At 52.5% G+C, this 24703-nt stretch overlaps 8 protein-coding genes across 8 annotated transcripts; 4 read left to right on the forward strand and 4 right to left on the reverse strand.

Moving 5' to 3' along the window:
* Positions 1–169: 169 nt before the first annotated feature.
* On the reverse strand, positions 170–8479 carry APUU_11254A (type I polyketide synthase; the record flags this gene model as incomplete). Its single annotated transcript, XM_041696257.1, has 12 exons — positions 170–1336; positions 1386–3151; positions 3199–3287; positions 3336–3397; positions 3450–3782; positions 3832–5157; positions 5220–6237; positions 6285–6444; positions 6505–6625; positions 6682–7173; positions 7223–7382; positions 7434–8479. The coding sequence occupies 12 exons, from the start codon at positions 8477–8479 to the stop codon at positions 170–172; spliced, it is 7740 nt and encodes a 2579-aa protein (XP_041550620.1).
* A 550-nt stretch (positions 8480–9029) lies between these two features.
* Positions 9030–9794, forward strand: APUU_11255S (uncharacterized protein; the record flags this gene model as incomplete). The annotated part of the gene is made up of 3 exons (XM_041696268.1): positions 9030–9043; positions 9091–9118; positions 9168–9794. The coding sequence occupies 3 exons, from the start codon at positions 9030–9032 to the stop codon at positions 9792–9794; spliced, it is 669 nt and encodes a 222-aa protein (XP_041550621.1).
* Positions 9795–10244: 450 nt separating this feature from the next.
* Positions 10245–12180, forward strand: APUU_11256S (uncharacterized protein; the record flags this gene model as incomplete). Its single annotated transcript, XM_041696279.1, has 6 exons — positions 10245–10366; positions 10416–10549; positions 10599–10722; positions 10772–10978; positions 11033–11422; positions 11493–12180. The coding sequence occupies 6 exons, from the start codon at positions 10245–10247 to the stop codon at positions 12178–12180; spliced, it is 1665 nt and encodes a 554-aa protein (XP_041550622.1).
* A 209-nt stretch (positions 12181–12389) lies between these two features.
* On the reverse strand, positions 12390–15089 carry APUU_11257A (glycoside hydrolase family 78 protein; the record flags this gene model as incomplete). Its single annotated transcript, XM_041696290.1, has 1 exon — positions 12390–15089. One exon carries the CDS (start codon positions 15087–15089, stop codon positions 12390–12392), a length of 2700 nt encoding a protein of 899 aa, XP_041550623.1.
* Positions 15090–15585: 496 nt separating this feature from the next.
* APUU_11258A (uncharacterized protein) lies at positions 15586–17082 on the reverse strand (the record flags this gene model as incomplete). The annotated part of the gene is made up of 1 exon (XM_041696301.1): positions 15586–17082. The coding sequence occupies one exon, from the start codon at positions 17080–17082 to the stop codon at positions 15586–15588; it is 1497 nt and encodes a 498-aa protein (XP_041550624.1).
* Positions 17083–17598: 516 nt separating this feature from the next.
* APUU_11259S (glycoside hydrolase family 3 protein) lies at positions 17599–20298 on the forward strand (the record flags this gene model as incomplete). Its single annotated transcript, XM_041696312.1, has 4 exons — positions 17599–17667; positions 17719–17790; positions 17847–18013; positions 18069–20298. The coding sequence occupies 4 exons, from the start codon at positions 17599–17601 to the stop codon at positions 20296–20298; spliced, it is 2538 nt and encodes an 845-aa protein (XP_041550625.1).
* An 898-nt stretch (positions 20299–21196) lies between these two features.
* APUU_11260S (uncharacterized protein) lies at positions 21197–22795 on the forward strand (the record flags this gene model as incomplete). The annotated part of the gene is made up of 1 exon (XM_041696324.1): positions 21197–22795. One exon carries the CDS (start codon positions 21197–21199, stop codon positions 22793–22795), a length of 1599 nt encoding a protein of 532 aa, XP_041550626.1.
* A 263-nt stretch (positions 22796–23058) lies between these two features.
* On the reverse strand, positions 23059–24471 carry HIS5 (histidinol-phosphate transaminase; the record flags this gene model as incomplete). Its single annotated transcript, XM_041696335.1, has 3 exons — positions 23059–24082; positions 24148–24321; positions 24386–24471. The coding sequence occupies 3 exons, from the start codon at positions 24469–24471 to the stop codon at positions 23059–23061; spliced, it is 1284 nt and encodes a 427-aa protein (XP_041550627.1).
* Positions 24472–24703: the final 232 nt, after the last annotated feature.

Below are 24703 nucleotides of genomic sequence, written 5' to 3' on the forward strand. Positions count from 1 at the left end.
GAAACAAGAAATTTCAGGACGGTGTTATATCCTTGTTCTTCTGGGGTACGATTTAGTACTGGTTAATATTGACCAACCTCAAACAAAAAATGTACAATTTATTTATTAATAGAGCATGCTATCTCCAAATCTTGCTTTTGGTCTAATTTCTATTCAGTAACAAAGAAAATCAGACTTTATCCACCCACTTCTCCCTCGTCAACCTACTCTTACTAGTCGCCAACTGCCCAACAGACGTAACAGTCGCACTGCCCAAGATATCAAACACCGCAATATCAGCCTGAATCTCTTTGGCAAACCAGCTGCGCAGCTCCACCGCAACAAGCGAGTCAACTCCATACTGGTGCAGCGGCTTATTCGCATCAAGTTCCGGCATAGGAATCGACAGAGCCTTGGACAGCCGCGCCAGCAAAGCCTGGATAACAGCTTCATTCGCCTCAGTGACCGTCTGCGCTTGACTGAGTAAAGCAGCGACATTGGTGGCTCCCTCTGCACTGACGGCGGCACTCCCGCTCGATTGGTTCTGCTGTCGCAGATTCCGGAACATCGGCTTGTTTAGCCACTCTGTGTCGCCTGCACTGGCGTTGTCGAGGTTTGGAGCAATGCGCACGGTCGTCTGGCATGGTATACTGGCGTCCAGGCCGGCAGCGCAGTAGACATCCAAAAGGGCATGCATTTCCGGCTCCGTAATCGGGGCCAGGACGGACTTCGACAAGACGCGCTCCTGGAGTTTGACATCGTCGACCACAGCTCCTGTGAAGCCGATCAGGCCTAGGTCTATTGAAGTGGCTCTCTCTCCAAGCGCAACTCGGTGCGCTGCGAGGGCATCCTGGAATGTATTCCCCGCGGCGTAGTTGGCTTGGCCCCTTGAGCCGAAGATGCCCGTGATAGAGGAGAGCATGATGAAGAAGTCGAGTCCGGATGGGAGTGCCTGGTGCAGGTTCCATGTTCCTTGGACCTTGGGCGCGGTGGCTTCGTTCCAGGAAGTGTAGGGCATTGCTTCGAAGAGCGCGTCGCGGAGGACCATGGCTGCCTGGATGCATCCTCTGATCGGGGGGAGTTGCCTTTGGGACTCTGCAAGGGCGGAGCTTAAGGAGTCTGTGTCTGTGATATCGCAGGATGGCGTGAGGACGCGGACACCACGGCGAGAAAGCTCGGTTACCAGCTCTTGCGCTTTAGGGCTTGTGCTTCCAGATCGGGACAGCAGGAGCAGATTGCGAGCGCCGCGGTCGACCAGCCAGAGCGCGATGTTCCGTCCTAGACCTCCTAGGCCTCCGGATATGATGTATGTGCCGTTTGGATCTAGAGAGGTGCTGGCTCGGGTGCTCAGAACCGTCTGGTAGAGTCAGCATGCATGCAATATAAGAACAGTTGGGGGTTCGTACCATCACCTCGTCATCCTCGCGCATTTCAATGACAATCTTCCCAATGTGCTTCCCACTCTGCATAGACCGAAACGCCTTTTCCATTTCCCCAATGCCGTAGACCCGGAGATACTGCGCCGGCCGGAGTGTCCCTTTCTCGAGCATCCCGTACACAGACGACAAGGCAGCAGCACACATCTCAGGCCGATCACCCATCATGGTTGCCAGGTTGATCGCGCTGAAGGAGACATTATGCAGGAACTGTCTCATCGGGAGGGTGTCGTTTGCAAGAATGTCTTTAATGCCAATCTCCAAGAACCGTCCATACGGGGCGATGCATTCCCAAGAAGCCTTGAGGCTTTCGCCAGCTAGCGAGTTGAAGACGGCATCAACACCACGGCCATTCGTGCGGGACTTAACAGCCTCGGCAAACAATGTCGACCGGCTCGAGAAGATATGCGTCTCGGGGATACCGTAGACATCCTTGAGGAACTGCCTCTTCTCGTCAGAGCCCACGGTAGCAAAGACAGTCACGCCCAGATTCTGTGCGAGTTGAATAGCAGCCTGTCCTGTTCCTCCAGCACCCGCATGGATGAGTATAGACTCGCCCGCTCGCATGCGCGCAACATCATGGAGGGCAATATAGGCTGTGGCGAAGTTAACAGGGACAGCCGCAGCCTCCGCAAACGAAACCCCAGGCCCGATCTTCACCACACCAGCTGTCTCCTTCAGGCGGACGAAGTTCGCAAAGCACCCGCCCTGCAGAGCAGCCACGGAGTCACCGACCTGGAACCTGGAGCAGGCATCTCCTATGCGAGACACGGTTCCTGAACACTCGAACCCGGTGTGCGGCGAGTTTAACTGGCCGACTGCGATTAAGACGTCGCGGAAGTTTACGCCGGCGCATTTGACTTCGATTTCAATCTCGTCGGGTCCTAGGGGCTGTGTGGCGATTGGGTCTTCGATGAACTTGAAACCTGGGACTAAACCGGATGAAAGGGCGTCTAGACGGAGGGGTACGTCCGCGGATTTGAAGCCCTGCATTCTGTGCTGCTTTGGGGTCGTCTGTATAGCAATGTGGTTGTTCAACTGCGTAGACGACATCAACCGGCCAATATGCAGTAAGCCTTGTTGTTCTCGGTACTCTGTATCCAGGCTTTCGCGTTCTTTGCCAGGCGAGAGTAGCAGTTTGATCACCTTGGTAACTTGACCCCTCATATGGTCGGGACTGGTGTTCCCTTGGAGGGACAGCAAGTGGCAACTCTTCCGGTCGTCCTCAGACGCCAATACGCGGAGAAGGCCATCAGCAAGACTCATATGAGGCGTTGGGGATGAAGCTTCGCCACCGGAGCTAACCCAGAGGACATCGGTAGTAGAACAGAGCAGACGCTGTACTTTCTCAAAGAGCTCTGGCTTGATATCACCGAGAACTGGGTTTACGAGCTCAAGGAGGAATACTCGCAGCGAGACAGAGTCAGAGAAGCACTCTTGACGCTGGTTAATTGAAGCAAGAATAACAGACTTTTGGTCCCGGAGAAACACCAGACTCTGAGCCAACTGCACTTGCTCTGGCTCGGAGGGGTCATAAACAATCTCAATATTTTCAGTTGCAGGCAGCTCAGGAATAGCCTCAACGGCAGAAGTGACTAGCACGCTGTTTTCGTAGCAGTTGGCATCGTCATAGTCTGGTAGGGAGACATCAAGCCCTGAGAAGCCGGTCTGGACGAAGAGCTCGAGCCACTGTTGCGTGTCGACGCAGGGACCGAATTTTCGATACGATTCCGAGCCTGACGGGTTAGCAGAGTTAAGAGAATATATATAGAGAAGTGCGTACTTAACCACCATCCTTCCAGGAGACCGAATACAAATGCCGTGCGGATGACGCTTGGAGCAGTGATTTCATTCAGAATGAGCTTTCCTCCTCTAGAGATTGTCAGAATGGATATCAATCAAACACGGTTAGATACTAACGGCTTTAGAAGCTTTCGAGCGTTTATTAGAGTCGTCTTTAGATCAGCTGTAGCATGGAAAACCTGTACAGTATAATCAGCACCATAACAACGATAGGAGTATTTAACGACATACCAAAGATGCCACAACAACATCATACGTCCCACATTCAAACCCCTGAGCCTCAGGGTCCTGCTCAATGTTCAGCGTGCTAAATCGCATCCGACCACCCTCCTGGCGAAACTCGTCCTGGGCATCGCCAAAAAAGGACCGCGAGATGTCAGTGTAGTCCCATTGCCCGTATCGACGCTCGTTAGACGACGCGTCACCGCGACCTAAACTGCGAAGCATAATGTCAGTCATAGAGCCTGTACCGGCGCCGACTTCGATGATGCGCATCTGGGGATTGCGGTGAGCTAGGAGGTCGAGGTATGTGCTGAATCGCTTCAGGCCGTTTGAGTCGTGGAGCTGGAGGTGGTTAGAAATGAATTAATGGAGAGATGAGCGTTGCACCCACCTGTTCGAAATAGTAGTCCTTCAGCTGCTCGCCCTGGAAGAGGAACCCTAACGGATCGAGCTCGCCTGTGAGGAAGAGAGGCAGATTGCGAGCCACTGAAGCCATCAGGTATCCGCGTTTGTTCGTATTAAGGACTCGCTCTTCGACCTCTTGGATGTAGGCAGTATCATCCAGACGAGTTCTCCATGGTTCAAACGCGAACTGGACCTGGCCCTCGTCAAAGAGCCGCTTTCTCTCTACCATCCACTCGATATACTTCTTCAAATGCGGCTGGGCAGGCTCGCTAGGAAGCTGGCGCAGTGTTTGCAGAACACGAGCCGTCAAGAGGAAGTCTAATTCCGTGAAGAAGTTGTCTAGTTCAGTTTGACCCTCTACATCCGTGGTGCAGAGGTTAGCGATCTCCTCGTTGCTCAGCAGGCCTAGGTCTGGCTTCCACTCGAGATGGTGGCATCGCTGCTCTTGGGATGTCGTGGCACTCTCGTCTTCATCGCTTCCTGCGCTGACGACATTCATGCGAAGACCAGAGATGTGGACCAGCTTTTGCTGCAGCCCTTCATCAAAAGCCACGATGTCGACTGCCGTACCTAATTGAGGCTCCTCATATCTAGCAGCGTGAGTTCTCAGTACATCCGACGAAAGACGACCAAGGCCCTCATGAGAAACCCAGAGCTTTTTGACTTGAGTCGGCACCATGGTAGGGATAATCTGTGTTCCGGATTGAGTCCTTGTCCATACCGATGTCTGGACAATGGCGTCAAGGGTAGTCGGGTGTATAGTTTCCAGACCTTCAGAGACTCTGCGCACGTTGCTCGTAACTTGACCCTCGTCTTCACGATGCCAGGCCAGCGAAGTCACCAGCTGGAATGCCTCTCCATATTCAAGCCCGCACCGAGCAGTCAACTCATAGATAGCAGCATCTTCTACAGGCGTGACCGCTGCATCTCGAACAGCACTATATCGATCCACCTGGGTATTCAACAACTCGCGCGCAATCTCCGTGTCTTTCTTATCAGGTATCTTGCCATCCTCCAATGCATACTCAATCTGAATAGACCCAGTACAGTTCTCAGTCCACGTTTCATTGTCGAAAGTGCAGAGCTTGAACGCAAACGAGCCTGTGCTTTTCGCATCGGCACTTTGCAGAGGACGCATGTAGAACCCAGTTTCGATGCCGTCTGCGTTTGATGGAACCCGTATCGCGGCCTTGAATGCGGCATCTTTAATCCAGAATCCGGATATCCTCTTCCCTGTCTCTGCAAGTTGCTTTGCGGCTTCGATGGCCATGATAACCATTCCCATTCCGGGGTAGAGAACTGTATCGTTAACCTGGGTTGTCAGAACATGATTAGTAGAGATTGAGGTAGAATTTGAGGTATAGGGCTGGCTACCTTATGATCGAGCACCCACGGCATCTCAGTAGAACGAATAAAATGCCGCCACCGTGCATCCATGGGATTCCAATTTGGATCAGGGGCACCGAGGAGGTCATTACGTCCAAACTTCCGCAGACGATGACCTTTGCTGAGTCGTGACTCATGCCAGTACGACTTTGAGTGGTCGAATGGGTATTCCGGTAGGTTCGACAAGCTCTTGGGGTTATTCCCAGGCGTCGTGGTTTTATTGGTTTTATTTACCCTGGACAAATCCACTGGATACCCAGCTGAATGCAGATTCCCAGCAGCTGTAAGTGCTGTTTCGACCGCGTGCACGTTTCGGATTAGCATTGAGAAATATGAGGTCGACTTGTCCTTGTTCATGGCCTTGAGGGTATCTTTGCATGCTCCCTGCATAACTGAATGTGGACCGACTTCAAGGAGATGGTGAATAGGGTAGTCCCTGATATGACTCCTATCCAACTTCTTCGGAGGGTCGCCAGAGCTTGAGCAGAGCGTTGACAAGGCATCAAGGAACAGTACAGGGGACACCATATTCCGCACCCAGTACTCAGGCTTAATCAGTTCCCCAGGGTCCGCCCAGGACCCTGTAACAGAGGAAACCATTTCCGGCCGAGTCCTATCCTGCCGATGTGGCTTTTCCAGATTCCCAAGTGCTGTTTGATATTCCGTGGCAATTTCCTGCATCTGCGCGGAATGGTACGCAACTCCGACCTTGAGCTTGCGGGCAAACACCTCTGCCTCGTCAAGACGGTCTTTTAGAATGTCGATAAGCGCTTCGTCTCCTGAAACAGTCACGCTCTTTGGGCTGTTAACGCATGCAACGTTAATCCGCGCGTCGTCATGCCGTGCCTTGATATCTTCAAGATAGGGAGCAACATCATCTGATGAGAGGGCAACAGCAAGCATCGACCCTTTTCTCAGACTATGCGTTTCTAGCCCGCTGCTTAATTTCCCTCGTAGGTATGCTATCTTCCACGCTGACTGTTTAGAGATGGCTTGGGCAGAATATCTAGGATCATTAGCTCTGTCCGTCAAGGGGGGTTCGAGATAGCATACGCTGCAGCAATTTCCCCCGACGAGTGGCCCACCACAGCACGTGGGACTAAATCCCAGCTACGGAGCAAATCTACCAGGGCTACCTGGAGCGCAGTCGTCATGGTCTGGCTGTATTCGGGCTGGTTGACGTGGGACTCGGGCTCCGACACCTGTAGTTCATCTTTTGTTTGTATATTATATTAGCAGAAGAAAGTATTTCAGATCTTAGTTTTATACGCACCAAGAACGCTCCAGCTGCATCCTAATGACTGCAAATAAACCCCTGCTGATTTTATACTTTCATGGAAAATGGGGTATGCGTGGAGCAGCTCTCGGCCCATTGCATACCACTGAGCGCCTTGCTGTGGATTATTAGAATTTCTTCAAGAGGACTATGTATGTATGTTGTATAGCTTACCCCAGAAAACACCAATGCCAGATTAGGCGACGTCAAAGAGCGTGCCGCAGAGGCAAACCTATCCGGCAGAGCACTCCAGTCATCAGAGGATCTAGCCACGACGAAGGATCTCCACGGGAAATGAGTCCGGCGAGATGCAAGCGTATAGGAAAGATCGTTGATATACTGCGTCTTATTTTCGGGGACTGAATCTGCCGACAGAAAGGACTTCCAGGATTCCTGGGTACGGGAAATCCCTTTCTCGTCTGCCGAGGACCATACTAGGAGCTTTGGGTTATCATCCTGGCGAGGGTGGTCGATGTATTGGAATTGGTCTGAGCTTGGAGATTGAGGATGGACGGCGGTGCTGTGGTTTCCTAGCAGCCCGCGCATACGAAGGAAATTGTATGCATCGTCCAGAACAACATGTGAGTTAGATCCGCCAAAACCGAACGAGCTAACTGATGCTCGTCGAAGGGTGTTTGTTGGCCATGGAACAGGCGCATTTGGGATCTGGATGGTTGTTAGGGCCAATCTTGAGAACGCGGACTGACGTACCCACCTTGATATGAAGGAACTCGTCATCAATGCGCGGGTTCAGATTCTTGTAGTTGGTGCTATTTGGAGGAATTACTCCATTTTCCAAGGCCAATACTGTCTTTATCAGTCCTGCTACTCCGGCGGCTCCTTCAAGATGGCCGATGGTAGACTTCACTGATCCTCTAATCACGGAGTCAGCAAACTGCGCATGAGGAAAATATTGATATACTCACATATACAAAGGGTCCTCATTTGTGCGATACGGCCGGAAGATTGTACCGATTGCTTTACTCTCGATTGGATCTCCCACCGCTGTTCCGGTGCCATGGGCTTCGAAATAGCGCGTCTCTGACATATCAAGACCTCCCTTGCGGTATGTATCCTGGATAAGCGTCTCTTGCATTCCTATACTCGGCAGCGTAATCCCAGGAGTCCTCCCGTCCTGATTCGACGCAGAGGACCGGATAACAGCACGAACCGTATCGCCGTCGCGGATGGCATCCTCCACAGGCTTGATAACCAGCACCCCAACGCCCTCACCGCGGGCATACCCATTTCCGCGACTGTCGAAGCTGTAACACCGGCCATCCGGAGACATAAGCCCGAGGTTATCAAGGATGAGGCCCGTTTCCAGAGCCAGGATCGTGTTGCTCCCGATCGCCATGCCCATCTTGGAGTCGCCGCTCCAAATCGACTGGCACGCGAGATCAACGGCCATCAAGCTGCTCGAGCAGGCAGTGTCCACTGTTGCACTGGGGCCATTGAGGTTGAAGAACCAGCTGACTCGGTTGGATTGCATGTTCATCGAGGTTCCTGTCGCTGAGAACTTGCACATCGCTTGGAGATCCTTGTTCTGGAGCGTCTCGTAGTCGTGCCCGAAGGACCCTGCGAACACACACGTTTTCGAGCGAGATACCTCGTCCATGGTGATACCGGCGTTCTCGAGCGCCCGGTATGACGCCTCGAGTACTAATCGCTGCTGGGGGTCCATGGCCTCCGCCTCGGCGGCGGTAATGGAGAAGAAGGGAGCATCGAACAGACTCAGGTCCTCCTTCATGAAGTGGCCGCCTCGCATGGACAGGCTGTCTAGGCGGTTGGAATTGGGATGGTGGTGGGCGTCTATATTCAACCTGTCGGGGGGGAACTCTGTTGCAGCGCATCGTCCCTGCACGATCATGTCCCAGAAGCACTCTGGTGACACGGCGTCCTGTGGGAATTTCAGTGACAGCCCGACGATGGCCAATGGTGGCAGGGCATCTATTTCTCGTGCGTCTCCCATTTTGCTTGATTTTTTGTCAATATTGGTTATGTTCTAGGTTGGATTCTTGAAGATGGATGGGGGTTTTCAATGTCTGCGCAGGTCGTGCTTACGCATAAGGATCCTTCTATCGGATGGGTCACTTCCACTGGAGGAATCCATTGACTAATGGCATCTTCTATCTGCATCAGATTCAGCTGACCAACAATCAGTAAGAATAACTAAGTTGCGTTTTGGCAATGGTTCGGCCCCCAGCAAGGATGTCTCAGCCGCGAAATCAAGCTGATTGTATGGTGCCAGGTCGACCATAACTTGATAATGACGCAGGGTTTCCTCATTAGCCCCGTCACAGGATTTGCTGGAATGTGACGCCCCATCTTTTGACGCCTAATCAGAGATCCTGGATGCTCTGGACCATGCAGGATCAGATCCACCGTGCTACGCCCAGAACCTATATTTCGCGCGCCGGAGTATTTCAACAGGGCCATTGTCTACTTCTAACCGGAAGAATCACTGGAAGAATCCGTAAGATCTCATCACCTTCACGGACAGAAGTCTGGTTACTCTTGCAATGCGGTTCCTCTGGTATGTTTCGCCCAGCGTATTGATGTCTTGCCCTAACTGTCCTCCAGTCTACACGGGATCGGGAGCAATTCTCGCGTACGTACTCAGCACCAAAAAAAAGGGATAGATTTCTAAAATAAGCTAGATCTTGCAACAACAAACAGCAGCGATAAGATATGAGCTCGGCAACCGCCACAGCTACGACTTCGTCGAGGGCACTCTCCCCTGGACCCCCGACCCAACACTGAAAGCGAACATGCTCGGCGACGAAAAGACCTTTTCCTATTGCGACCCAGCAGACGCCGAGTCCTGCCTCCAGACGATTGACCTCCTTGAGAAATACGTCGCAGCCGAGGGTCCATACGATGGTGTGATCGGGTTCAGCTTGGGCGCCAACATCGCCATCTCATGGATGATCGAGCGCCAGCGCCAGCACCAACACCAACCAACTCAGAACGGCACCACCGCCGGTCTGCCCTTCAAAGTAGGCATTTTCTTTTCCAATGCATTTCCTCTGTACGACATGGACGCTCTCCAGGAGGGTCGGATCGATCATTCAAGCACTGTGCCCGATGGGAGCCTTGATTTGCCGACCGCGCATATTTGGGGAGTAAGGGATGGTGGGTATGAACATGCACAGATCGCCAGTAGGGCCTGCAAAGCGGAGAAACGGTCGGTGTATGTGCATGGCAGGGCTCATGAGATTTCTTCTGCGCCGGACGACTTGATTGGCATGGTCAAGGTGGTGAATCGGGCTTTGGCGCTTGTCTAAAGACAATGTAATTATTATCTGATGTGAGAGCGGGACTGAGACACGCCGTATGCGTATTAATATTATTGCATATCCAGCGCACCATCAAGCCTCTTTGGATCATTTAGGCTCAGATAAGTGGCTGGGCAGGGCTTGGAAGGGTTAAGAGTAAGCCCTAGTAGGGGCCAGCTGGTCAGAGATGCATCTGCACCAACTTCCTTCAGGCGATCATGGCCGTTCTGGGCCCGATGCTGCGATCTGTCTCACATACTTTGAATTAAACTAACCCACTAATCGCTAGTTGGTATGTATGGTGTTCAACAGTTCAACAAGGCGCAGTGGGTCCAGCGTAAACCAGGGCGGAGTCCTTCAGCTTCGCAGTTTATCTTGAAGAAATGTTTTCTGGAAACTGAACCCCCTTCTCTTTTTTAGTATACATTGTTTATTGCGTCTGGCCACAGGCTCTTCATCATGTCCTCGAGCCAGAAAATGGATGCGCAGGAGCAAAAGGAATGCGATGCCTCTGAATCAGGCTCGTTACCGGCACCCTCAGAACACCTGCACGGGCTGCGACTGTGGATTGTGGGCTTTGGGTTAGAATCCTTTATTCCGTAAATCTCACGCTCAACTAATTGCTGGAAGGCTGCTTTTGGCGCTTTTCCTGCCGTCTCTGGAAGTCAGCATAGTGAGCACGTCGCTGGTCACAATCAGCGACGACCTCCATGGCTTCGACCAGAGCAGCTGGGTGATTACTAGCTATCTATTGACTTACTGTGGTATGTCTACTTCTCAATCTATTAACTATCTAGTAGCTGAGCAGCGCAGGCTTTCTCATGATATGGTCGAAATGCGGTGATATCTTCGGCGTCAAACCATCTCTGCTGTGCTCCCTGGTCTTCTTCATCGCCTTCAGTGGAGGATGTGGAGGGGCACAGACTCTAAACCAGCTGTAAGCTTTTGCCAACGGTATAACATGAGCTGGACTAATTCACAACTAGGATTGTCTTCCGCGCATTCCAGGGAATTGGCGCTGCCGGCGTCTACACCTTGACACTTTTCTCACTGCTCCGTCTAGTTCCTCACAGCAAATATGATATTATCGCCGCCATTGCTGCAGCTATATTGTCCTTAGGACTGGCAATAGGCCCGCTCCTTGGAGGCGCGATCAATATCTCCGATCAATGGCGCTGGGTCTTCCTGCTCAAGTAACTAGCCCTAACCCAGGATCGCATCGCATCAAGCACTGACAACTCTCCCAGTCTCCCAGCAGGCGCATTCGCCTGGCTCATTCTCTTCATCTACATGCCAAGCAGCTATCCCGACATCCGTCCCTCGCAGTCAGAAGCAAAACCTCTACACTCCAAAATCAACACGTTCCTGGAGAACCAGAAAATCTTCTTCCGCCGGGTGGACTTCCTCGGCGCGTTTCTCGTCCTCGCGGCCTCGATGTTTCTCATCGCTGCATTGCAGGAGGGTAATCTCGAGTACGAATGGTCCTCTGCGCTCATAGTCAGCTTCATCGTCGTTTCGGGTGTGCTATGGGTGGCCTTCCTCGCCTGGGAATGGCTCGTTAGTCGCCACGACTGGAAAATCCAACCCATGCTTCCCTGGCGCCTCGCCCAAAACCGCGTTTTCGTCGGCGTTGCTCTGTAATCCCCTCCTCTTCTTCTCCTTCAATCTTATAATAATAGAGCCCAGCTAATCATGGCATCACAACAGTGGCTTCCTCCTAACCGGCGTCCCCGTAACAACATCCATAATCGAGCTCCCACAGCGGTACCAAACCGTCAACGAATCCTCGCCCATCGGCGCCGGCGTAAAACTCCTCGCATACGCCTTCAGCCACCCAATCGGGAGCATGCTGTGCTCCAGTCTCGCGGGCCGGTTCAAAGTCCCCTTCGTGCACATCTGCATCGGCGGTCTAATCCTGCAGACGGTCGGGTTCTTCCTCCTTTCCACAATACCCACGACAATCGCATTCTGGAACGGGCAGATGGGGTATACGGTTATCGCGGGGCTGGGCGCGGGGATGTCTGTTGCGGCGGTGTACATTATGGTTCCGCTCGTGGTGGATGGCGAGGATCAGAGTATTGGGTTGGGCACGGGGCTGCAGCTGCGTATGCTTGGTGGGGCGTTGGGTGTGGCGATTGCGACTTCGATCTTGAATGCGCATTTGAAGAGTCGGCTTGGTGATGTGTTGGATGGGGAGCAGTTGGATATGGTGCTTGATAGTGCGCAGTCGGTTGGGTTGTTGCCGGGTGAGCTCCAGGTCCAGGTGAGGAGGGTCTTTGGGGAGGCGTATAACATCCAGATGAAGGCTATTGGGGGGTTTTCTGCTGCGCAGGTTTTGCCTGTTGTGCTTATGTGGAAGAGGAAGCAAGTGAGGCTTTTGAAGGATGGGCAGTAGTAAATTATATATACCTTTTACTAGTATCTACCTTAATATTGTGGAATAAAAACTGATGCGACTTGTGTCCGACTTAGGGCTAATCTCAGACTCAGACACGTTTCAACTACAATTTCCAGTTCACAAACATCAAAAGAAACATTAGTTACATTGCTTTAATAAGCTGTTGTCTCTGTCTTTGTTAATTCGATGGTCACAAATCATACCGGCTATGCAAAGGTATCTTCCGGTTCAAACACCGGCGGCACCTGCGCTTTAGGAGGCCATCCGGCCTGGCTATCAAATGTCTTCTCAAACGTGTACCGTCCGGATCCAACGACCTTCTCATCCTTACCACCAGGGAGGACCACCTTCGCCGTCGAATTCGGAGGCACAACCAGCTCCAGTCGGAACTGGTCACCATCCTTAACCTCCCATCGAGACTCCAACCGGCCGTACGCCGTCTCATAGATCGCCTCGGCAGAGGTAATGGTACCTCCCGGTAAAGGTTGAACTAGTATCTGCCTCCATCCAGGCTCTAGCGGACTCACTCCGGCAACAGTCTTATGTAACCAGTTGATAATCGACCCCAGAGCGTAATGATTGAAACTAGTCATTTCCCCAGGATTGATTGAGCCGTCGGGCAGCATGCTATCCCAGCGCTCCCAGACGGTTGTGGCGCCCATGCGGATCGGGTACATCCACGAGGGGCAGTTAGATTCTTGTAACATGCGGTAGGCTAGTTGGTGGTGGCCGGCCTTTGTCAGAGCGTGCGTAACTACGGGTGTACCGGCGAAGCCTGTGGATACTTGGAACTTGGATATGCGCACAAGGCGGGCTAGTCGATCGCCTGCGGCAGCGGCTTGTTGCGGGTCATCGTGGAGGTCGAAGACTATAGCGAGGCTGAGTGCTGTTTGGGTGTCTCCTACCAGCAGGCCTGTGGGGGAGATGTACTTGGTTTGGAACCGGGATTTGAGGGTTCGGTGGTCGGCCTTGTATCGTGATGCGTCTGCGGATTCGCCGAGTATGGAGCTGATGTCCGCGAGGATCCCTGTTATATACACGAGGTAGGCATCTGCAACTAGAGTTCCGTCTGTGCGAGAGTTGCCAGGCTGGTCTGGAGGCGCAGTCGGGTCAAGCCAGTCGCCGAGTTGGAAGAGCGTATCGTCCCACAGACGGTCTGGGCCGCGCTGCACCCCACGCTCGAGATAGGCAGTCATGCTAGGGTATTGCCGGCGGAGGATACTAGCGTCTCCGTAGCTTTGGTACAGCGTCCAAGGCAGGATTATGGATATATCATCCCACACAGCCTGGGGAAACGTGGGCCAGAAGGACTCGGCAATCACGTTCGGGACCACAAGCGGCGGGATTGCCTTTGGGTGTGCGAGCTGTTCAGCTGAAAGATCCTGCAGCCAGTCACTCAGCATGCCTCCCGTGTTATACAGGAAACTTGCAGAAGGAGCAAAGATTTGGAGATCGCCCGTCCAGCCCATGCGCTCATCACGCTGCGGGCAGTCCGTTGGAACAGAGAGGAAGTTTCCGCGCATACTCCATATCGCATTTTGATGCAGTTTGTTGACCATCTCATGGCTACAGTTAAACCATCCAGATCGTTTGAGATCAGTATGCATGACCTCTGCAACAAGGCTCTGCAGTGTGAGCGGGGACTCCGTGTCCTCAGGGTCCCACCCATCCACCTGAACATATCTAAAGCCATGGAAGGTGAAGCTAGGAGCCCAGTCCCGGATTTCCTGACCGGCTGATATGATCTCGTCCTGGGCCTTGGCTATCCGGAGCGGACGTGTTCCCAGTTCCTTGTTTTCAAGGACTTCCGCATGTTGGAGGACTATAGAATGACCTGCTGGCTTTTTGACGGAGTGAATCCGGACTCGCCCGACAAGGTTCTGCCCGAAATCAATAACCACTTTGCTGGACGGCGTGCGGATTATCTCAACCGGATCGACCACCTGAGTCACTCGCACTGGAGGAGCGTTTGGAGCTACAAGCTGCGCCTCAGGTAATGCGATTTCGCGAACTGGCTCCCAAGGGGTCGCCAAGGTTGAATCCTTCCAGCCATCCTGCTCCTCCCGCGCGTCGTAAACCTCTCCATTGTAGATCTCGCTACGGATGATCGCAGACTGGTGGGACTTCCAGCTTGAGTCAGTTGCAATAACGACTGGCGATTGGTCTCCCTGTCCTGGGTCGATTTCTAGCTGAGCAAACAACCCAAACTCATCCCCATAGATGAACCGTCTGCCTCCATGAAAGCCCAGCCGCGTAGCATACCAGCCCTCTGAAACCTCCACCGCAATGGTATTCTCCTGTCCATCCTTCAGGAGCGATGCGACATCGAAGACCTCGTAGTTCAGCCGGTTGTGATAGCTCGTCCACCCAGGAGCCATACAATGGTCACCCACGGGCACTCCATTGATGTACGCCTGAAACACTCCCAGGCTCGTGATGTACAGTCTCGCACGCTGCACGGGGGCCTTGGGTAAAGAAAACGTCTTCCTGAATCGAACGGGACGCAGTGGGCCTTCATTTTGCTTAACATGACTGGTAATCGCACGCGCGCCCCAGTCATCACGACTCAGCAGAGCACACTCAACAGTACTCCAGGCTGACCATTCAGTCGGTGCTGTATTATCTCCCGACCCTCCATGAGAGCGTACGCGGACTGTTGCGGTCTCTCGCGACTGCAACGGCTGGCTCGGCCATGGCACCAGTACGGATTCGCTGGAATCAACACGGTACGTGTCTGTGCTGTTGTTGCCGCGAGCGACCTGGACATCGTACGCAGTCTGTTGCCAATTTGCAGCGGTGCCTTCAGGAGCTGTGAACCTCCACGAGATCCGGGGCTGCGCGGAGCCAATGCCGAAGCCGGTGGGATGTTGCTCGAAGGAGGGCGGGGTTAAAGTGGGTTGCGACATAATCCTGATTCCTGATCACAGCTGATTTGATGTTGGAGAAGACAACCAGGTGTTGACTTTTAAGTTGATGATTGATGCATCTGATTCAAACGCCGAACGATTACGAGTACCGATGGGGAGTGGGTTGTGCCAATGTATCTAGATTGAGGTGATGCCTTTGAGGTGCCCGGTTGTTGCTCGAAGTGTCCCCATCGAGGGACAATTGCGACCGAGTGAACTCGGAATCGGGTGAATCGCTGTGAGCAGGAAGTCGGCCGGTAGAACTTCGGCAGATTGACTGGTGTGGAGGAGTTGATGTTCAGTGGAGATCGCAGCCATGGTTCTGTTCTCGGATCGGATCGCATTTCTGGATGTATTATCGATGACAAGTTGGACTAAGCACAGATGACGAATTTATGTTTACCATTCTCGCGTTTAGGCATACCTAAGTAAGCTCCGAGGCTCTTCTATTTATATACTACGGGAAACAGTTACTCCATACATCAGTGGCAGATGTCTATGTAAATTCCGCCATTAAATCCCCAACGGCATCGGCTCCCTTGCCCCCTCCCTCCAACCGAGGGTTGGTCGTCTGGATTAACACTCGCCGATAGCTCGTCAGCGCAGGTGTTCCGTTATCCGTCACCTGCAGGATCAAATGCAAGATCTGCCCCCGGGGGATTGGTTGTCTGCTCATCAATTCCACACAGCATCTCTCTGGCGGAGGAACTGTAATATCAACCTTTCGACCTTCGTCAATCGGTTTTATAACGAGGTCCGCGACTTCTGCATCTACCCATGCCTGAGTGGCCGTCGGGTCCTTGTAGTGGAACCAATTAAAGGTCAAATCATCCCCGTCTAGATCGTAAGTCCCGGACGCGTCGAGCGTGAAGGTAGACCCCGCTTCAGCTTCGATTTCCAGTGGCGCCAATCTGGTGTCGCCATTAATAGAAGCAATTGGTGCATGGTTGACTGCAGAAAAGTCTGAAGAAAGGGACCATTTGATACGCGCGGCAAAATCGTTCTGGAAACTGTCTCTCCAGCGCCACACGGTTCCATGATTCGTAGTATATATGCGGCCATCCGCCCCAACCACCCGGTCGACAGCATCACCGTAGTGTTTGCTGGCAAGGCCCTTGGCACTCACGTCAGACCGCTGATACCGGCCACCCCAAGAACCATACTCCGGATGCTCGGGAACACCCAGCCCATTTTGAATCAAGTATAAGAATGTCGCCGTATCACCCTCGGGGATGAACATATAATCAGGATACGCAGAACCCAGCTCACCTATCTGAATATTCTCCCGGATCCAGTGCTTGGTTACCTTAGTAAAATCCGGACCGCCTTGGTCAAAGTTGTAGTATTTATCGCCTGAGATTCCCGTCCACGTAGCAAGTCCGTAGTGGTTCCAACCGTGGATAGAGGCAATATAAAAAATATCGGGATACCTGTGGCGGATCCAAGGGCCCGTATCATCTTGATCTGATATCGTATAAACACGGAGTTTAGAGCGCAGCTTAGCAGCCTCATCCACAGAGTAAAGCTTCTCGATCCGAAGAAGCACCTGAGCTAGAACATTGGTGCCGCCCCAGAAAAGAACCCAAAGGGGCTGGTCGCTAGGAGCCTGGATACGCTCGAGTAGCAGCTCGCCACCCTCACTGAGAGGGATATCGTCTCCTACTGCTTCCATTCCGTATACCTCTGCGCCCTTGCGCACGAGGCCTCGGAAGTAGCTCGCCGGTTGATATTTGGCATCGGGATGGACGTGGGCATTGAGGTTGTCGACAACTTTCTCGTAGGCGTCAATGATCTTCTGCATGTCCTGAGGGCAGACCTTGTTCTTCATCCATGTTGATGTGCAAGCCACCAGGCCCTCTGTTTGGAACTGATGGCTGTAGAGCAGGTAGCGCACTAGTGATTCGGCGTCATCCGGTTCGTTCGAGATATCTGAAACGATAAACACCCTTGGTTTATTCGGAAAGTTGTGCAGTTTGGTGAGCTGGTCGGTCATCTTGGATCTATTAGGGAGAATTGGGACAGAAAGAATAACTTCGAGCTGTCCATCCTGGTCGACATCTTTATGATTGAGGGGGAGGGGTTAAACCTCCCATCATTATTCGGCCCAATAAGACAACTGTAGATCCCGTGATCCACTGTCGAGGTTAAGTGCCGCCAAAGAAAGAAGGCGCAGGCTCCGGTTGCTCCTTCCTTCATGTTGTCTTCTGAGAGCACGTGCGCTCATGTGATAAATATAATAGGCCTAGCGTCCATCGTTCAGGCTAAACCCAAAGAAGACAATCGGACACAACCGCCATGAGCCGAAGATTAGCCGGCTGGAGGTTGTCGAGAGTCATGAATTACAACATCGGCTCGCTACATCTCCACTGTCATAGCATGTGCACCATCCTTCATGAGGGGAAACGGCCCGAGATGCCAGAAGTTAGCCATAAATTAAATCCCAATGCCTGGCGGGAAAGTCGAGCCTGTAACTTCTTCTCATCTCTCATAGTGACTGAACACAATCACCATGGGCTTCAAAAGTGTTGATTCTGCCCATATAGAGAGCACGCTCTCAAAGTTAACCCTTGAGGAGAAGGTAGTAATCCACAATTCTTGAGAAAGCACATGGAGTAATAACAATGGTTAGATTCTTCTCCTAGCAGGAAAAAACTTTTGGGAAACATACGATTTTCCAGAGAAAGGAGTGCCAGCATTGAAGGTATTTACACAGCAAACCATTCACGCGCTGGGGATAGTCAAACTGATATTGAATAGACGTCGGATGGTCCCAATGGTGCTCGCGGAGCCACATTCAAAGGAGGCGTAACAGCTGCCTGTTTTCCAGCATCGTCTTTGCTGGCCGCAACATGGGATGTTGAAGCCGCCAAGCATATCGGAAATGCTCTGGCTGAAGAGACCCTTTCAAAGGGTGCAAGGGTGCTGTAAGCGAAATCTGATGCTTGACTATAATGTATATCAAGAACTAACAATTCCCAGGTTGGCTCCCACCGTCTGCATTCATCGCCATCCGCTCGGAGGTCGCAACTTTGAGTCTTTTTCCGAAGATCCTTTCCTAGCCGGAAAGCTGGCAGCACAGTACATCCATGGCCTCCAGGATAAAGGAGTGGCTGCTACCATCAAGCATTTTGCCGTGAACGAGCAGGAAACGTGCCGTTTCACTGTCAATGAGCACGTTGCGGAGCGAGCACTTCGTGAGATCTATCTGAAGCCATTTGAGATTGCCATTAAAGAGTCCCAGCCTCTTGCAGTTATGACTGCGTACAACCTCGTCAACGGCACCCATGCCGACTCACATGAGTTCCTTCTGCGGAAGGTTCTTCGGGAACAATGGGGTTGGAAGGGTCTTGCTATGAGCGACTGGGGTGGCACCAACTCCACAGTTGAGTCGTTGAATGCTGGTCTTGATTTGGAAATGCCCGGCCCTACCAGGTGGCGCAAGGTCGATGAAGTGGTTGCAGCCGTGAAGTCCGGTGCTGTATCGGAGAAGACAATCGACGAGCGCGCACGAAATGTTCTGGAGCTGCTCGCCAAGCTAAACTGTTTTGAAGATCCCACCATTCAAGAGGAAAGGGCCAGCATCCTTCCCGAGCATAAAAAGCTGATTCGCTCGGTGGGTAGCCAAGGTCTTGTCCTTCTCAAAAACGATGGCGCAATCCTCCCTCTGAAGAAGGAGAAACTGGCCAAGAAAAAGGTCGCTTTATTGGGCTTTGCCCGAGAGGCTCTCATTCACGGCGGTGGCAGCGCTTCAGTCAATTCCCACTACCGCGTTACGCCTGAGGAAGGCCTTCGTGCCGCTCTTGGGGGCTCTGTGGAATTTGAGTACGCCAAAGGGGCACATACCTTCCGCCAGCTTCCTCTGCTGAGTGAGCGTGTGGTGAACCGCGAGGGCCAGCCTGGCTGGACTTTCGATTTCTATGTTGCTGATGAGCCCAATGGCGAGCCTGCTTCCTCAGAATCTTCTGAGCAGCCCAGCTATGTTCCTATCTTTGTCAAGGAATCGTGGGGAAGTCTCCGCGCCAGTGCCCGCTTCACTCCTACACAAACCGGGAACCACTATCTGGCCATGTCCGGATTGGGGGCATCCAAGATCCTGATCGATGGCAAAGTCGTCTACGACCAGAAGCAGAACTGCCCTGACTCCATGGCGTTCCTGCTTGGCGGTGTCGAAGAGCCAGAAATCCAGCACACATTCGAAGCTGGAAAAACATATTCTATTGAGATTATCACGGTGAAGCCTACCAGCAAGGGTGGACTTGCTATGCTGGACGGTTTCATCGGTTTCCGTTTCGGCTTCATGTCCGAGCAAGAGCACAACCAGGATCTCCTATCCGAGGCCGTGGAGGTGGCCAAGAAGAGCGACTTCGCAATTGTCTTTACTGGACATACATCTGCATGGGAAACAGAAGGGCAAGATCAGATCAGCTTCAATCTACCAAGCAGTGGCTCGCAAGATCGGCTAGTTGCCGCTGTTGGTGCTGTCAACTCTAATACCGTTGTTGTGAACTGCACTGGCGTTGCAGTTGCTATGCCTTGGTTGAGCGAGGTCAAGGCGGTCATCCAAGCATGGTTCCCCGGTCAAGAGGCCGGTAACGCAATTGCTGATGTTCTCACCGGTGCCGTGAACCCTGCAGGCCGCCTACCTGTGTCTTTCCCCCGGGCAGTGGAGGATGCTCCAGCACATGGAAACTTCCCAGGTGAATTCAGCGTCGGAGATGATGGGCGCCAAAGGCTCGAAGTCACGTACAAGGAAGGCGTCTTCGTGGGCTACCGTCACTACGACCTATCAGAAGAAAACCGGTCCAAGGTTCTCTTCCCATTCGGCCATGGTCTATCCTACACCACCTTTACGCACGCAAACCACAAAGTCAGAATTGCCGGTGGGGACTCAGTGGAAGTATCGGTGGACGTCACCAACTCTGGCTCCTATGCCGGCGCAGAAGTTGTCCAAGTCTACGCCGGTTCCAAGTTGGCGGTCCCTGAGAACCCTATCAAGGAACTTGTCGGGTTTGCCAAGGTGCGCCTGGAGCCTGGAGAGACAAAGACTGCCAACGTTACCTTCAGCACACACCAGCTAGCTCACTTTAATGAGAAAAACAGCAAGTGGGAGGCGCCCTCGGGTGACTATGAGGTGTCAATTGGCCAGTCTGTGAGAGATATCACTGGAAAGGCCGAGGTCAATGTTGGAGCTCTGAGCTACGACCCTTAAGGTCAATTCAGATACAGCAAATTAATTCACTTGTAAACGTTTTACTCTTGCCAGAGATTTCTATTCATGTAGTCTGTGGTTGTATAGCATCACATGACCCACCGGCATGCTTTGATCCTCCAACCTTCGCACAGTCCTCCCCGGCCTCAACCTTAGCGGAACGTCAACGTCAACTTTACTTCCTTCAAACTGCCATCGCCCTGCCAGTCAGGCGATCGAATGCCGAAACTGCGCACCTTACGCGTACGTCATACCGTGATAAACCTCAATGCGGCCATTATTGTTGACTGAAATAGCACATCCGAGGCCGCTTAGAATTGCTTTTTGGATGGCAGATCTTCGGCATTTTCTCCCTCCCTCCGTGCGGTGATCCCTCCAGGACCCATCATGAGAACACCCGGGGGTCTCCAGACCCCATATTCTACTCCATATTCCATGTGGTTTCCCCACGCATATCTTTCGCATGGCAAAAACTACCAATTTAGAGCAGAACTAGACAGTTGAAGTCGGTTTATTTGCCCCCGAGCCGATCATACGGGGCCCCCAGACGCGAAATCGGAGCGGGTTGCGAATAGAGTTTGTCGGGCCCATCCAGGTTTCGCCTTCTGCTGCAGCCTGCCCTCTCCCTTTTTCCGATTCGATTCTTGACGCACTCTCCGACCTGCTGCGATCGTCCCAATGCAGGCATTTATCCCTGCGGCACTGCATACCTGCATAATCACGGAATCGGGCGGGCATGGGATTTGGGAAAGGAAGAGGGAAGATAAATAGATCATCGGCCCGGCGTGAAGTTTGATGCTTATCCAGTCTCCACGGTCCACCACTCATCCCTTACCTCCCTGCGCCTGATTCTAGCTCGGGGCCCCTTATTACTTGCTCTCCATTCCTCTTCTCTGCGATGGAGAAAGCCAGTGTGGACATGGTCGAGCGGACCGACGATCAGCAGCTGGGCTACCTCGCCGACTCGGAAGACCATGATCTGACGAAATGGGAGAGCCTCAAGAAATACCCCTTGACCTTCTTCTGGTGCATCTATGCTGTCTGGTGTATACTCTTGGTCAGCTTCGAGAACCAGGCGGCGGGTACGGTCATTTCAATCCCCCAGTTCCGTCAGGACTTTGGTAGCTACTTCGCTGGCGACTATGTACTTGACACCAAGTGGCAGTCAGCATTCAATGGTGGGCCCGTCGCGTCTGCGGTCGTAGGCGCCTTATGCTCCGGCCAAGTCGCAGATACTGTTGGGCGGAAATGGACGATGCTCGGCGCTCTACTAATCTCTGTGGCCGGTGTGACCGTGGAATTCGTATCGACGACAAACGAGATGTTCTTCGGCGGCAAATTCCTCAACGGCTTCGCTCTCGGTGCTCTCGCGTCTGTTCCCATCACTTACGTTGGCGAGATCTCCCCACTGGCTCTGCGCGGAACACTAACCTGCTTGACTGCATTGGCTTACTGTGTTGGCCCCTTCGTGGTTGCGCTGATAACAAATACTACCGGAACCTACACCACCCGATGGGCATACCGCGCCGTCTTCGCTGCCCAGTGGGGATACGCGGCCATCGGCCTCGCGTTGATATTCTTTATGCCTGAGTCTCCGTGGTGGCTGGTCTCCAAAGGTCGTGAACAGAAAGCCCTCTCCAGTCTATGTCGCCTCGGATACAACGAAGACGAAAGAACCAAGAAACTCTCCGCTATCAAAGTCACTCTCGAGCAAGTCCGTCGCGAGACCGAAGGCGCAACCTACTTCGAATGCTTCCGCCGCTCGAATCTCCGCCGAACAATCATATCCATCGCCCCTCTTGCCATCCAAGCTCTTTCCGGCGTGGTCTTCTCGGCTTCCTACTCGACGTATTACATGCAACTGGCCGGCTATAGCAACGAAATGAGCTTCCGCCTACAAATTGCACAACAAGTTCTGTCCATCGTCGGCAACATCATGTCATACTTCATGATTGATCGCCTTGGCCGCCGAAACCTCATGGTATTCGGTCTATTCATAATGACATGCATCCTCATGGTCACCGGCGGACTCGGTGTCGTTTCCACCGACAAAACAAATCCCAACTCCGCTGGCGCAGTCAAAGGCACAGTCGCCCTCATCCTAATTTACGTATGGTGGTACAACTGCACCATCGGCGCCGCCGCATACACCATTCTCGCAGAAGTCTCAACATCTAGACTCCGCGTGAAAACAATCGCAATTGGCCTCGCCCTCCAGAACGCCCTCTACATGATGTGGTCCTTCGTCCTCCCTTACCTCTTCAACCCAGACAAAGCAAACCTAGGCGCCAAGGTAATGTTCATTTTTGGCGGCCTTTCCATTATCTGTCTCGTCTATCTTTGGTTCTACCAGCCTGAGACGGCAGGTAGGACTTATGCGGAGCTGGACGAGATGTTCTATAAGCGGGTTCCGGCGTGGAAGTTCAAGTCTTATGAAACTGATTCCCAGAATATAGGACAGGCTTTTAGAGCGGCGAATAATAGTTCGAAAGCGTGATGTTTAGCGGGATTTTCTTTTCTTGTTGTTTTTGATGCGATTCTTGGCTTTGTATAGGCGTTGAATACTGCTATATATATATAGCATAATGTACCATAGTTCTATATGAATGAATCATGTGAGTTTGGTCCATGGTCTCTCGACACGGCTCAAGCAGGTAATAGGTCACAAGCAGAAAATCATAACTAAATCTATAAAGTATTCTATTCCTCTATGTAGTCGGAAATTTTATGTCTCGACTAAATCTCAGTCACAGAACTAATTTACTTGCGCGACGTAATCTCGCCTCCGCTAAGCAACCCGGCTAAGACAACCTTAATTTCCTCCAAGAACCTCGTAACTTCCTCCTCCGTGCCAACCGTGATTCTCAAACATCCTTCACACCCTAACTCCTTACCGCGGAACCGCACCACAACACCACGTTTCTCGGCCATGGCCTCGTATGTCGCCAGCGCAATGGGGTTGCTAGGCTTGCCGCCCTGGTCCGCAGGCTTGTCGAGGAGTTCAACAAGGAGGAAGTTCGACTCGGTGCCGCCGCGGAAGCGCCCGACACCAGGTATTGAAGGGAGTTCCTTGATAAGTCTGTTGCGTTGGGTGATGATGTTCGAGCGGTAGGCGCGCATAACATCTAAGTTCTTGGGATTCCCAAGGGCTGCAGTCGCAAGCGCACTTGTTGGACTGGAGATGTTGTAGGGCGCTTTCAAGCTGTTAAGGAGGGTTGCGATTTCCGGGCTTGTGAATGCGACACCGAGCCGGATACCTGCGAGACCGAAGGCCTTGCTGAGAGTCTGCATGACGACTAGGTTGGGCCATTCGGCTACCCATTCTGCGAGACTGGAGCCCTCGGGGGCAAAATCGATGTAGGCTTCGTCGACGACGACGACGCCATTCCACGTTGGGTGTTCCAGGACCTTCTGGATGTCGGACTTGGCAACTAGGTTTGCTGTTGGGTTTCCAGGGGAGCAAATATAGACGAGCTTAATCGTAGGGTCGGCGGAGAGCGCAGCGTTGATCTTTTCAGGTTGCAGGGAGAATCCATTCTCGGTGTCTAGTGGCACTTTGACAATCTCGACGTCGTTGACGTCGGCGCTAACGGAGTACATGCCATATGTAGGTGGGCAGGTGAGGATCTTGTCCTTTCCGGGGACGCAGAAGGCGCGGAGGAGGGCATCGATGGCTTCGTCCGATCCGACTCCGACAAAGAGGTTCTCCGGGGTGATGTTCTTGTCTGTGTGAGTGTGGGTGTTGCGGAGGTTGCAAAAGAGTTGTTTGAGGGGATGTTGGTGACTAAAATCAATCAATTGCAGTCAGAATTGCAAGATCTGGAGTAACGGTAGGTCCACTGCACGTACGGATCAGGATATCGGTTCAATCCCAAGAGATCGATGTCAGGCTTCGAAGACCCCGTCGAACCGCCATTGGCCGCTGAGTCCTGGAGGGCGCCTTCGGGGTTAAGGGCCAGACCAGGACCATAGGCGTTCTCGTTGGCATCGAGTAGAACATTTGTCCCGTCATCTTTGTAGTCACTAATTCAATTGTATCAGTCGCGGCGCCGGTTGCGGAGGAGGGGGATGGTGGTGGGGTACATACTCTCTCGCGCAACGGTAAGGCTGCAGTTTTAAGATGTTCTTGCGCGCGCATTTGGAGAGATCGAAAGCGGAAGGTTTTGAGGCCATCTTGAAGTGAGCTCAGGGAAATGGTGCGATAAACGGGTTTCCGTCTGGTTGGGCGGAGGAAAAGAAGAAATGACGGCGGGGAGTGGCGGGGACCGCGGAGCTTATATAAGTGCCCTCTACAGATCCAACTATGACTCAGGCCGCTGTGACAGGTTTCTTTCATTGTGTACAAAATTGTGAATTGTGCGTTGAATGTATATAATTATTGGTCTTTTCCAATTAGCTAAAAGCC

Source organism: Aspergillus puulaauensis, chromosome 1, assembly GCF_016861865.1.
Source record: "Aspergillus puulaauensis MK2 DNA, chromosome 1, nearly complete sequence".
In the NCBI taxonomy this organism is placed as follows: domain Eukaryota; kingdom Fungi; phylum Ascomycota; class Eurotiomycetes; order Eurotiales; family Aspergillaceae; genus Aspergillus; species Aspergillus puulaauensis.